This window comes from Ursus arctos, unplaced genomic scaffold (genome assembly GCF_023065955.2).
Source record: "Ursus arctos isolate Adak ecotype North America unplaced genomic scaffold, UrsArc2.0 scaffold_2, whole genome shotgun sequence".
NCBI classification, from domain to species: Eukaryota; Metazoa; Chordata; class Mammalia; order Carnivora; family Ursidae; genus Ursus; species Ursus arctos.
Window position 1 is genome coordinate 5,028,485 of NW_026622874.1, and position 14,027 is coordinate 5,042,511.

Sequence of the window (14,027 nt, forward strand, 5' to 3'; positions counted from 1 at the left end):
CTATCACCCATAGGACTGAGCTGCAGGGGACCTGAGAACTCTTCTGATCAAGCTCCTGGACTCTTCTGATCAAGCTCATAAACGGAAAGGTGAGACCTGAAGAGACAGAAGCCACAGGCTCAGAGACAGGTGGCCCATTATTTGCACGTGGTCCTCAGGGACACGTGACTCCCGGTAGAATGCTGCTGTGTGCGGCACCACACTGTCCTACCTGGGACTGCGCACCACTCTTACTCAAGAAATGGATTTGAGGAACCACGAGACGCATCTCATTGTTCTCCCACCATTATGAAGGGCTTCGAGTCACAATCAGAAAAAGAAGATAAGACGGACCACAGCAACCAGATTCAAATCCTACATCTGAAACCTCCAAAGTTCCCAGGGAGGAAGAGTCCAGAGATGATTCCACAGGGATCCTCTCCCACTTACTTCACCACAGTGTTGACATCCTGGAGCAGTATTTTCCATGGGTCAAATCCAAATCCTTCCTACAGTAAGAAGCAGTTCTGGATTCTTCAGTGCGATACTGAAACACAATCGACACCATGAGGTAGGAAAGGCTCTCCAGACCAGTACCTAAGAGCAGGCAGGCATGCTCAGCACAGAGAATACAAGGAACTTCTGTGAAGGGCCCAGCACTCAATTTCTCCACAGTCTTATTCTTTAGCAGGTCAAGTAATCTTAGCCCCTTTAACTGTATTAATCTTCTCATGATATTTTTGGGTCTTGTTTAAGACCCCTTCAAATTGTCCATATTCCCTTTTGAAAGATAGAGTCTAGAACCAAGGGCAGATAGATGAGAGTCCTTAATACAAGAGAAAAGCCATCAACCAAAGTATGAGAAACTCTGGATAAGTCCAGGGCAATGAAGGAAAGGAAACCTCCATACAAAAGAGGCGGTATTCACAACAACAGTACTTTTTAGGTAGACTAACTTGGAAACTTCCAGAATACCAGAACTAAGGAGGAAACATCAAATACAGTCTACTGAACACCACCTACCTTAGACACTCACCACATACCTAAACAGGAGAAGGCCTAAGAGATAAAAGCCAGAAATGTCCAAGCTAAATCCTTTAAACATTAACCAAGTCAGAAAAAAGCAAGGTGAGGCAATTAGGGAAAAGGCAAATTCCTTTTCCTACAAAGTAAAGAAAGAAAATTCAATGAAAATCCTGACTGAGCTCATAAAGCGTGTTCAGAAAAAAAACAGTAGTTGGGTTGGGTGTGCGCTCTTGGTACAGGGTCTTGAAAATAATAAGCTGCTGAATTGCGAGCACCAGGGAGGTGAAGTAGTAGCTCAAAAGATTATGAAAATTGAGCTTTCCAAACGGAATCTGAAAAGGAGAAAGGTAAAAAGAGGTCAGCTCACCATGAGCAAGGAGGGAGTTCTATTATTCGGCTGGCTGTTCTAAATTAATATCCTGGAACATTAGCAGGCGAAAGAGCCCTATGAAAATGACAGAGAGAGAAGCAATGGAGTAGAGACAACAGTGTTTACACCTTACTAACACAAAGGTATTACTAGAAGGATTTACAAGGTGCTAACATGGCAGACATCAAAGTCAAAAGGCTAGCTTTAATAGCTGATGAGAAAAGGCAGGGGGCACGGAAGTAAAGCCATAGGACTTGAAATAACTCCATCTATGCAATTTTAAACCAAGTAAACTACCCCAGGATCCATGAAAGATCATGTTTTGTGATTCCCTAAGAGGCAGTATTCCCACTGCATCAAACCGGTGAAGGCAGTTACGTGGAAAAACTAAGAGTGAGAAGAATATAAAGCACCTGTCCGTTCTGAGATACTAGTAGGCATGCTCAAAGAATCCTGAGACACACCTTGACCCAGAGAGGTCCCAGCCTTTAAATTCAAAGTGAAAGAAAAGCAAGAGCATTGTCCTTTTTCCTCCTCTTGGGAGATACATGGAGAGAAGAGTGGAGAAATCAGATCAGATGAGTAACAGTGAGTCTGTATCACTGACATGGTCTACGTCCGCACACACTTTGGCAGCATGGACTTCATCAAGGCATGGCTGATGTCCTCAACACTCACCTGGCCTCCTCTGAGGACAGCATTTCCTGTCAGCCCCCAACCTGTACGTTAGATGTGTGATTTCTGCTTTTAACATCGCACACCTTGTCAGAGACTGAATGTGTGTGCCTCTGCACAGTTCATACATTAAAGCCCTAACTCCCACACTGGAGTTGCCCCCTAAGGAAATAATTAAAGTTAAATGAGGTCATTATGGTGGGGCCCTGATCCAATAGGAATTAGTGGCCTTTTAAGAAGAGACACAAGAGAGTTTGCTCTCTCCCCCCATGAGTACACACGAAGGAAAGGACATGTGAGGACATATCAAGAAGGCAGCTGTCTGCAAGCCAGAAAGAGAGTCCTCACCAGAAATCAAATCAGCTGAAACCTTGCGCTTGGACTTCTCAGCCATAGAACTGTGAGAAAATAAATTTCCATTGTTTAAGCCACCCAGTCTGTGGTATTTAACATATAACATATAACATATAACAAGTGGCCTCAGCTAGGACACACATATTCCATCAGTGTTTAACAATGAGTTCTCAAACAGCAGGAACAGTGCTGTGTGAAGTTGGGGGCTTCAGAAATGGCTTTGACTGGGGCACCTGGGTGGCTCATTCTGTTGAGAGTCCGACTCTTCACTTTGGCTCAGGACTCGATCTCAGGGTCTTGAAATCAGGCCCCCTGTCAGGCTCCATGCACAATGCAGAGTCTGCTAAAGATCCTCTCTCCCTCTGCCCTTCCCCTCCAACCCCCCACCCTACGATCAATCAATCAATCAATGGCTTTGACTATAATAATGGTTAAAAACTACACTGACCACAGTAACACCCACAATTGTCTATCAGCACTGATAGTGTTATCATCCAAGTTATCACTTTTACAGGCAAACACGTTTCTCCTTGTTAAACAGCAGACTATAGAATGCTAACCTTTTCTTCACTCACTACTGAAAACTGTCAATAGCAATTCAAGTACTACAACTCCATTTTGAGAAATATAAACACCAAAATAAATTATCTTCTGTAATGCTAACTTACGTGCACATACATGCATGCTAAAATTACTACAAAAAACTTCTGTTGCAATTATTTTATATAAGTAAGATACTTATATTCCTTGATTTTATGCCAATTCACCTTGGTAATAATAAACTTAGCCACTATATTGTAAATCTGAAACTAATATAACACTGTATGTTACTAACTGGAATTAAGAAGTTTTTTAAAAGTTTTAAAAAAATCAATAAGCTTAGGACAGAGCACGTTGGGCTTATAGAATACCAAAGCATACACTCATAGGATCACAAATTCAGAGAATGACTACAGACTAGAGATAATTTAGGTCAATTAGTTATTCTTTAAATGAGATCAGAGCTCAGTGATATGAGCAATAAAGAGATCCATTAATTTCAAGAATTGTGTTCTTCTACTGATTTGCTAAGGAATAATTTTAAAAGAGTTAAGGAAGTTAAAATCATAAATCTCAAAAATAAGAAAGTATAAAAGTTTTTGTTAAACTCATTAATTAGGGAACCAGTGATATATTACAACCTATTCAAAGGAGAACCCAAAGAGGAAACAAATATACAAGCATCAGGAATGCTAGAAAGAGGCTAATTAATGAAGTTGGTCAGTATACATAAGGCAATCATCTATTGTATTCTCCCGTCATAATTAGCTTTCCATGGACAAGATCATTTGCTTTATTACCTGATTTCTACAGCAGAGTGAGTTATAAAACTGCTCAAAGATGATAAAAGGCAGAGAGAAACTGGTTGGTTGAACTAGACAGAAGACCCACTGGTTTTTTTTCAGAGCTTCAAAGTCTTCCACAATTTCCCCTCCCATTCTCTCACCATATATAAATACTATAAAACCGCAAAACGGCATGGCCGGTATGCCAAGAGATGGAATTCAGAATTCTTGTTTAGTTACTTAGTCAGGAAGGGGTCCACAATGAAAAGATAATGAGTGGAAGATCAGGCAAGCATCTTCTGACCAGCCTGTCCTCTCTGCGCATAGGAAGCCAAATTACAGTGAGAAAACTGTTTCATCAGGCACTGCAGGGCAGGAAGCTGCACACATAAACTACCCCATCACTCAGCAGCTGCTGGCCCAGCAGAGGACGGAGAAGAGAGGATCCTGGCCTCGGGCAGCTCCATCCTGGCATGGACCGCATGAGGGGGTCTACTTGCCCCCCGCTCTGTGCGGTGGTCCCAGCTCTGCTTCCCTGAGCCTAGATAATGCCCAGGGGAGCGCCATGAATATGCATCTCACCAACTCTGATTTGATTTTTCCCCCATTTTTCATAACAAAATTTGCCATTTCAACCATTTTCAAGTTCACACTTCAGTAGCATTAATTAACTTCACAATGTTGTGTAACCATCACCACTATTTCCAAGACTTCATCACCCCAAACAGAAACTCTGTAATGAGTTTGCTTTTTAATAAACTATACTAAGATATATTTTCACCCCCAGCAAGACAAAAAATAACTTGCCTCATTTCACTTCCCTCCTAGCCTGCTCACACTGGTGCTCCCAGCATCCAATTAGAATCGTCTGGGGTTGGAATTTCAGATTGTTACTCTTTCTTACCATACACCCCAATTCTTTAGAGACATTGTTAGTTTCACAGGGACCTTTGTTCTCCAGTGTCACCTGCAACCCTTGCCTTCCTCTCTCTTTTACTTCCTTTTGTATCTACTAGAATACAGCCTCAATTAATTCCTTCAAATGCGGTCTGCGGGTAGGAAAATCTCTAAGCATCTCCAAAAATATCCTTAGCTTTCACTCATGAGTGCGACTTTTGGAAGAGAATTCTAAGTTTAAAACAATCTTGTCTCACCATTTCAAAGACCTTATTTCACTGTTCACTGTACCCAATATTGCTTAATTAAAACCTGATGACAATCTAATTAACAAAAATAATTCCTTTTCAAAAGGAGCACAGGTCACTAACATCTGTGACTCACACATCCCTTTTAAATGTATCTCTCTTATCAGATTATAGGTCTGCCTGTAATTCGTTCCTTTAGTCTCTATGTTATTTTACCTTTTGTGTTTGGATTTTGTAACTTTTCCAGAAGGCACAGCTGTGAATTCAGAAGAGAGGCACCTCACTGCCATGCCGCTGTGCCCACACAGACCCTGCACAAAGGTGCTTTCTCGTATGGGGTGCTCGTTCTCATCCAAAAATTACAAATATCGAGAAAGACAGTATCGTCACCTTCTTAGAGGTAAGGAAGCTGAGGCTGAAATGAATGAATTATTTTTCTCAAGGCTACTCAGCTAGTAAGGGAAAGTCTAAGAGTCAACGGGTTATTCTCTATAGGAGCAAAGAAGAAAAGAAGATAGGAAGGAAAGGAGGAAGGGAAGGAGAAAGGGAAGGAGGAAGAAACAGAGGGAGACAGGGCAAGAGGGAGGGAGGAAGGAGGGGCAAAAGGGAGGAAAGGCCTGTGTTTGATTTTGTATAGAATTAACATTAAGAATATTCACTAAGTGGGGGGGGGGGGGGGGGGCTGGGTGGCTCAGTCACTTAAGCGTTTGCCTGCGGCTCGGGTCATGATCCCAGGGTCCTGGGATTGAGCCCCGTGCCAGGCTCCCTATTCGGGGGGGAGCCTGGTTCTAAATCTGAATGCTGTGTTAAATCTACTATTAAAATACAGGGGTTGGGCACCTGGGTGGCTCAGTTGATTAACCATCTACCTTCCGGTCAGGTCCTAATCCCAGAGTCCTGGGATCGAGCCCCGTGTCAGGCTCCCTGCTCAGCGGGGAGCCTGCTTCTCCCTCTCCCTCTGCCACTCTCCCTGCTTGTGCTCTCTCTCTCTCTGTCAAATAATAAATAAAATCTTAAAAAAAAATAAAAGAAAGAAAGAAGTACCTGGGTGGCACGGTTTGATGAGAGTCTGGCTCTTGGTTTTGGCTCAGGTCATGATCTCAGTGTCATGAGATCCAGCCTCATCTGGCCCCGGGCTGTGGGTGGAGCCTGTTGAGATTCTCTCTCTCCCTCTCCCTCTGCCCCTCCCCAGGCTCCTGCTCTCCCTCTCTCTAAAACACATAAATAATCTTCAAAAGTCTATTCTTAAAATACATACTCATACAACAAGAAGAGAAACATACGAAGTAAAAAGAAAAGATTTAAAAAAAAATTAAGACAGAGGAGAGGCTAAGGAAGTGATTTTAAATGGATATGCTTTTGGGAGAGATTCTCAACTCCCTCCTTATGAATGGGTCACCTCAGTCACTTAGGGTGGCTGCCCTTTTCTGAAAGCTGACAGATACCTCAAGGGCAAAGTGAAGAGAAAGAGCGTGATGTAACCGCTGCAAATTATTGGTGTTTGTACCATGGTAACACTCTGATTTTAAGACCAGTTGAAGGGGCGCCTGGGTGGCTCAGTGGGTTAAGCATCTGCCCTCAGCCCAGGTAATCCTGGGGTCGTGGGATCAGCACCCCAATCCGCTCCCTGCCCAGGCTGGAGTCGGCTTCTCCCTCTCCCTTCGCCCCTCCCCCCACTTATGTGCCACTCTCTCTCATGCTCTCTCTCTTGCTCTCTCTCAAATAAAAAAAAATAAAAAATCTTAAAAAACAAAAGACAAATTGAAACTCCATCATAGGCTGCTTTTAAAGACCAAAAGACTAGAATAAGAACTCCCAGGTACAGCAAAGCAACGTGCTGTCAGTGGGTGTGCTTAGGAGAGACACGTATTACCAGAGCGGTGCAAAGCCCTCCTTCTCTTTACAATAATTAAAAACAAAAAAACAAAACTGACAAGGTAACAAAGGAAAATATGAGACAAGTTTAAAGTCAGGATCTTATTTTCTGTGCAGCCTTACTTACGTAGTTCAAGAAATCTAGATTATTGAACGGAACCTCCATCTGAGGTCTCCCAGGGAGACGACAGAGACGAGTCCTTAAATGCCTAACCTTTGGAGTCTGAGAGATCTGAATCCGAGTCCCAACCCCATCACGTACCAAGGGTGAGACCTTTGCCGGGCTATATAACCTCTCAGAATCTACTGCCTCAAAATAGTATCTCATAAGGCTGATGAGATGATTAAGTAAAACAGAGCATCTAAAGCACCACATGGAGCCTAGCACACAGTAAAACCTTCGTATAAAATTTTAAAAGATTGGGGGTGGGTAGCTAAGCCCAGAATTACTTTCCAGTATGAAAGCACACTGACGAAGATCAATACTGCCAGCAAGATGAAGTAAAAAACAAAAACAGAAACAAAAAAACAAGACTGAGTAAAATGTATCAAGGCTTTCTTTGTCCTACCAAAAAGGGGAGGGGAGAGCAACAAAAAAATATTAAATAATAGAAGATAGTGAAGGTCATGATTTTCAGTTTGTTCTCCAGCCATTATTTTTCTCTAACTACTTCTTTTCTGAATTAAAGTATTTCAAGGTCAAAGTAGAACAGAAGGAGAAAAACAGGAGGAAACAGAAGGCAGGAGCTAGAAAAACAAATCGTAAAAGTACAGCACCATTTTCATCACAGTATCAGCAAGGACCACCAGGCAGTGCCCAAGCTCCGGGGCAGCGCTGAGTTTGAGATCTCCCTCCACGTACACCGTACAGAACACACTGAGCTAGTCCAGACAGAAGTGGGGGGTGGGGAAGCTCACCCCACGGTTTGCTTCTAGATGCCACTGTTCCCACGCTAGGTTAAGTGGTTGGGTACCAACCACAGAAAGACAAACCATCAGTTCTCCACAGAAGCTGTAGCAGATAATAATACTCTTGAAGTCGGTGCAACACCCTTTGGCCACAGGCTGGTGGTGTGATTTTCAGATTCCTTGTCCTGGGTCATTCGTGGTCCATGCTCATTTTCTGAACCCACAAATAATGGTTCTGCCTAGAACCACCACCCCAAGTTGGAGTGAAAAAATGCCAGAGCACCAGGCTGGTGGGTACAAAACCAACATTCTTCCTCGTGATTAACCTTGGGTGGTCTTAACAAGTTATATAAGCTTTCCATTTCTATGGGAGGACGTTGCATTTTTAGAACATTTTGAGGTACAAAAACCAGTGATACCTTCAAAAGGGAAGAAAATTTCACAGATATGTTTATTAAATGTGAAAACTGGAGGAGGATATACCTAAATACAAAAATGTCTCTTTGGGGGTGAGACGGAGAGCACACAAGCACAGGGGGTGGGGAGGACAGAGGGAGAGGGCAAGAGAGAATCCTCAGGCAGACTCCCCACTGAGCGTGGAGCCTAAGGGCAGGGGCTTGATCCCAGGATCCTAGGATCATGACCTGAGCTGACATCAGACACTTAACCCACTGAGCCACCCAGGAACCCCCAGAAATGGCTCTTAAAAAAACAAGAGACAAAAGTATGAAGCATTTGAAATCAAGAGAGACATTTTGGGGACCTGAACTCTTGCCCTTTGCAGGAGGAGACCTGAAAGGTCTTCATGGATTCCAGCCTCTGGTCAACCACCAACGCATTATGTGCCACTAGGAAAGGCATGAGTTTCTCCCAAGCCTAATTTCCTTCATGTACATCCGCCCAAAACCACACAGCGTTCTTATGAGGGATCAAATACGACAACAGAGTGTGTTGGTCCCCTGTACCAGGAGCATCAGCAGCCTGGGAACTTCACAATGCAAAGTCTTGAGCCCCACCCACAACCTAAAAAATCAGAAACTCCAACCATCTGTAATTCTGACACACCCTAAAGTCTGAGAACCACTGCAAAAATATACACCAAAACAACCAGAAAACCTTAAAACACTAAATATAAAGCTGTTAATGTGGAAAAATTAAGAATGTAACATTTTAAGATTTTAAGGGCTTTCATTTACACATAATTGGACATAGGTAAGGGTGTGTGTGTGTGTGTGTGTGTGCGTGTGTGTTACAAGCAGATTCACATTCCATCAGTTTCTTCAGTGAGTGGTACTATAAAATAAAATGGAATATAAAATTACGGCATCTACCACTATTAAAAATGTATTATTACTTTGTCATAACTTTAAAAGGACTGGGGCGAAGAAATCAAACTAATAATCATTATTCTTTAAAAGAGTAAATATTAGACGGACTTGATTTAAATCCAGTTACTAGTAAATAAAAGAGTAAGCTTCAGATTCCCCTGCCTCGTGTGGAGAGAAGAAAAACACATCTTACTGGGATCTTTACATTTTCTTGGCAAGAGTAAAGCATTCGTTGCTTTTAAAAAGGAAAAATGTGAAATCAAAATGAAGAGAACACGGTTACAAAGGATGCATTCCAACAGACAATGTGGGGCTTTATTTAATGAAATCATTACAGGAAGTCCTTGAGTTCCAGTAAGTAGAACTAAATTGAGAACAAAACATGCTAAGAAAACCGCGAGGTAGTATTCAGATTATTGTTTCATTCTACACTCTACGTAAGTCCAATAAAAAACATTAAACTAGAATATCCCTTCTTAGAAATATTCTCAGTTTACATTTAAGTTCAAAGCCCATTTATTACCTCCAGCTAAGGGAATCTTCACTAAAGCTCTGACACACCATGGAGGACCCGAGAGTTACTTTGCTAACATTATACACAGGTCTGATGGAAAAGGGAGGAAGAAGAGATCTGAGGAACAAATTGACATTTAAAAACAGCAAGATCGGGCACCGGGGTGGCTCAGTTGGTGAAGCATCTGCCTTCAGCTCAGGTCAGATCCTAGGGTCTCAGGATCCAGTCCCACGTCAGGCTCCCTGCTCAGCAGGGAGGCTGCTTCTCCCTCTACCCTTCCCCACCCCAAAATAAATAAATAAAAATATATTTTTAAATAAATACATAAATAAAAATTAAAAAAAAAGAAACAGTAAGATTGTATAGGAATAGAAAACTAATGGGAAGTTTTGTCCAAGAGTTAAACTGCCAGCCATTTAGAGGTTAAAGTTGTAGTAGACTGATTCATACACCTTCATGACATGTTTATCTGTAGGTTATTTTCTAAAATGCCCTCAGGGAAGAACCTACACTGGGCAATGCACTGAACAGGGTACCTGGACAAGAAGGGAAGAACAGCCGGAGAAGTGGCCCTGTGGTCCGACTGGCTGTAGAGGCAGCAAAGCCTCCATCAGGACCCCGCCCAGCGTTCTCTCCAGGCCTCTTTCCCACCGGACAAACCAGACCCCGGTCGGCAGCATCAACAGAAGAAGCAGGGAGGACCAACACTTAGATCAGACACAGCCCCGGTCACCTCTCTAACTTTCTCAGAGAGCCTCCAGCAGCCCAGCACGGAATCCAGGGCACGGAAGCGGGTACTCCTTTCTTTCTCTCTGTCCTTAATTCCAAGTGTCTTTCTTTCCTTCCTCCCTTTGTGTCCCTTTCAAACTTCCCCTTCTATTCAAGGAGGGGGAATATATGCCAAAATGGCAAAGGAACAATGCATCTTCAGCTACACTCACCCCATCTCATGCTGGGGGATAAAAATGGATACCAATTTCTCCTCTTTGTTCCTTTTCATTTGGGGGCCCACGTGATTAAGGGAGATGTATCGTTTCTGTGCCCTTCTCCACAGTCCCACAGTTGCAAGGGTTCCCAGGTCCACCTTAGAACCCAGGACACACATGTGCAATGGTGCTATGACACTGGGAACATTAAAGACGTAGCCTCCTCTAGGTTGTTGTTTAAAGGAAGTATCGTGTGTGTCTATATTTCTGAAACGGAAAAATAAACACTTTTGAGCATCTATAAGCCACAGTTTTTTGAACATTATCTCACAAATAGATGTGACAAACTACCTAGAGCAGTAGTATTTACATTTAAAGTTAAATTAACACTGAGCTCCTCAATAAATCACTGTGGCTAGTGACCAGCACACTGCCCAGCACTGAGACAAAACATCCCCACCGACACGGAGCTCTGTTGGATGACACCTGTCCGTTCTCCTTACAGAAGATGCTCCACAAAACTGCCTGCAGTTACACTTGTTCCCTCCAGCACCATGAAGACAAACGCCCTTCGATCTGTCACTAGAGCCCTGCAGCCTTCTGCACGCGCTCTCTGTTACTAGAGCCCCTGCAATGTTCTACCCTCTACCTCCTGAAGACAGCTCCAGTCTTTCATCTCCGCCTGCATCCTCACCTCTCTGCAATGACTGGCAAAAATTTAGATCAAAAAAGACACTGGGGGGGGGGGGCTGGGTGGCTCAGTCCATTCAGTGCCCAGCTCCTGATTTCAGCTCAGGTCATGATCTCAGGGCCCTGGGATAGAGCCCCACGATGGGACTCATGCTCGGCAGGGGGTCTGCTTCTCCTTTTCTCTCTCCCCATCTCCCTCTGCCCCCCGCCCCCGTACTCCTGCTCTGTCTCACTTACTCTGTAAAATAAATTAATTTAAAAAAAAAGACATCAGGGGTGCTTGGGTGGCTCAGTTGGTTGAATGTGTGAGTCTTGATTTCAGGTTCAGTCATGATCCCAGTGTCCTGGGATCAAGCCCCACCTTGGGCTCCGAGCTCAGCATGGAGTCTGTTTGGGATTCTCTCTCTCCCTCTCCCTCTGCCCCTGGCCTCTCTCCCCCTACCTCCACATGCACACTCACTCTCCCTAAAAATAAAATTCAAAAAAAAATTAAAAAAGAAAAGACATTGTACTGTTACACATATGAAATAATACTGTTGTCTCCTGGAACTTCTTTGGCCCACATGAAGTGTGACTCCTGGGGCAGCAAAAGAAGTCAAGTCTATGCTTCAGCTCAAGAGACAAAAGGGACTTGGTGTGATGTGAAGTTCATGATAGTAAATTATGTCATGGTCTTAAAAATATTTAAAAAAATTTTTTCATGAGTGGAATGTCATTATCAAACAAGCCAACAAAAAAGCCACACTTGAACCAGAGTTCGATGTTAGTCAGATTTCCCTCCAAGTCCGACAGCAGCACTGGAGGGCTAGTCCACAGAACACAGTGTGGCACTGGGCCTCTGTGAGTCAGTGAGTTCTCATCCCTTTTCTTCTAAATTTTACCTTCTGTGGTTCAGACATTCCTATTCTAACAAAGAATACCTCTCACTAAGTTATTACTCTGTAGGTCACTAGACTACTTGCTCACATAGCTCGACCGTAGGCTGGGAAGCTCTGTGAAAACTCTGATTAGGCTGAATTTTTAAACAAAAGGCTCAGAGCCGATGTCCATGTCAGCTGTTATACTGGTTGGCTGCCTGTGATGACAGGGCCACTTTTTACCTTGAAAGAATGAAGAAGGTGTCCATAGAGTGTTGTACTACCATACAGACGACAATACTATCTTAAAGGGTAGCAAAAATAAATGTTATTGTCACTTCTGTATTTTAAAAGAGCTTCCCTTTTAGAAATACCACAAATACCTTAAAAATCATTTATTTCTTATCATTTATAAGCCAGAAGTTCTCAGATCTTTGGAAGTTCTTCAGGTGTGGATAGGGGTGCCCAGTACGTACCTGACATGGGATCTCCTGGTTGTTCAGGCTATCCCGCTCTGAATATCAATGCATGTGCAGCACTATCATTTTTTTTAAGATTTTTTTATTTATTTGAGAGAGAGAGTGAGTGAGCCAGTGTGAGCAAGAGAGGCGGGGCAGAGGGAGACAGAGAATCCCAAGTAGACTTGGGGCTGAGCTCAGACCGACTCGGGGCTCGATCCCACGACCACGAGATCATAAACCAGAACAAAATCAACAGTCAGATGCTTAGCCAACTGAGCTACTCAGGTGCCCTGCAGAACTGACTATTAAATATTCTGAAAATCACTCCCAGGTATAGACACTGAAATGTGTCTTTTTTCTTCCCTTGTGTAACTAAGACAGTAAATGTCCAGCTTCCAAGTGCTACATTCAACTGCTGACCTGTTTGCATTTCTGGCTCTAATCCAAATTAGATAAATGGAAAATCCACCGTGAAAGAAAAACATGAATGGCACTCATCACAGTCACTAACCAGGGTATCTCTGCTTGGCGAACATTTATTAAAAATTATTTTGAAAAATTACACAGGTAAATTTATGGAAACAATTACAGAATTCTATGACAAGTTCTTACAAAGTATGTGTTCTTTTTAAATTTTACTGTGGATGACTATTTTTATTTTTTTTTAATAAAAGAAAGTTAGACCCCACGTGCAGTACCTCAGTGGATATGTCTAGAGTCTTGGAAGCTTGACTCCCCTACATTCTCCCAAAGATGGACCCTGAGCGCTCGTCTGGAGGTCCTGGTAGGGAAGCACAGCTACTCGTGTACCTGTGAGGTAAGTATGGTTCTTCTCTACCGGGGCAGGTCATCCTCTTCGACTGAGCACACAGCTTTGGGAGGGACGCCCATGGGGCTGTGAGGGAGGCAGGGACACCCACCTAGGGAGCCAGACCAGCAGAACTAACCCTCGTAACCAATGGGGTGACAGAAGTCACAGCCAGATCAGCCTCGCATCCTACTGTTGGCAGTTCTTGACCATAACATTACAATAGAACAGAGTTTTTATCCAGAGAAAAACAAATTTAAAAGTATTTTTTTAACACTTCACCAACATTTAGAAGAAATAGTACTGCTGAGTACAGAAACTCAAGCAGCTTTATTCTTTTTTTTTTTAAGATTATTTATTTATTTATTTATTTGAGAGAGACAGCAGGAGCAGGGGCAGTGGGAAAGGAAGAAGCAGACTCCCTGCTGAGCAGGGAGCCCCACATGGGGCTCGATCCCAGGACCCTGGGATCTTGACCTGAGCTGAAGGCAGACGCTTAGCCAACTGAGCCACCCAGGTGCCCTGAAACTCAAGCAGCTTTAAAAATTAGAGTTAAAACTTTTACATAAGTTCTATTAGCAAAGACAGCAGGAACAAGTCCAACTAGCATCCAGCTCCTGGTTTCCAATATCATTCTCGAATAAAAGAAACCAGGCTCCTTACAGAAATGGCTGATTCTGGGACTAGAGCAGGAAACACACAGGACAAGCCTGCAGCACTTTGTAGTTCCAGAAAGGAAGGATGTGCTAAAAACAGGCAAACAAACTGCACCAAGATGGGGATAT

At 43.2% G+C, this 14,027-nt stretch overlaps 1 protein-coding gene across 4 annotated transcripts in view; it reads right to left on the reverse strand.

Annotated features, from left to right (window-relative positions):
- SMYD3 (SET and MYND domain containing 3) overlaps nt 1–14,027 on the reverse strand; it is a 684,303-nt gene that overhangs the window by 369,935 nt on the left and 300,341 nt on the right. Inside the window, exons 1-2 of one of the 4 annotated variants that reach the window (XM_057315667.1) lie at nt 1,003–1,035; nt 430–526 (exon numbers count right to left, since the gene is read on the reverse strand). The exons of 2 other annotated variants lie outside the window; for them this stretch is intronic. In XM_057315667.1, coding sequence (XP_057171650.1) covers nt 430–468 — 39 coding nt within the window. In that variant the 5' untranslated portion in view covers nt 469–526; nt 1,003–1,035. Of the gene's footprint in view, nt 1–429; nt 9,779–14,027 lie in introns of those variants that run through there. One more of the 4 variants, XM_044387997.3, reaches the window with a different exon arrangement.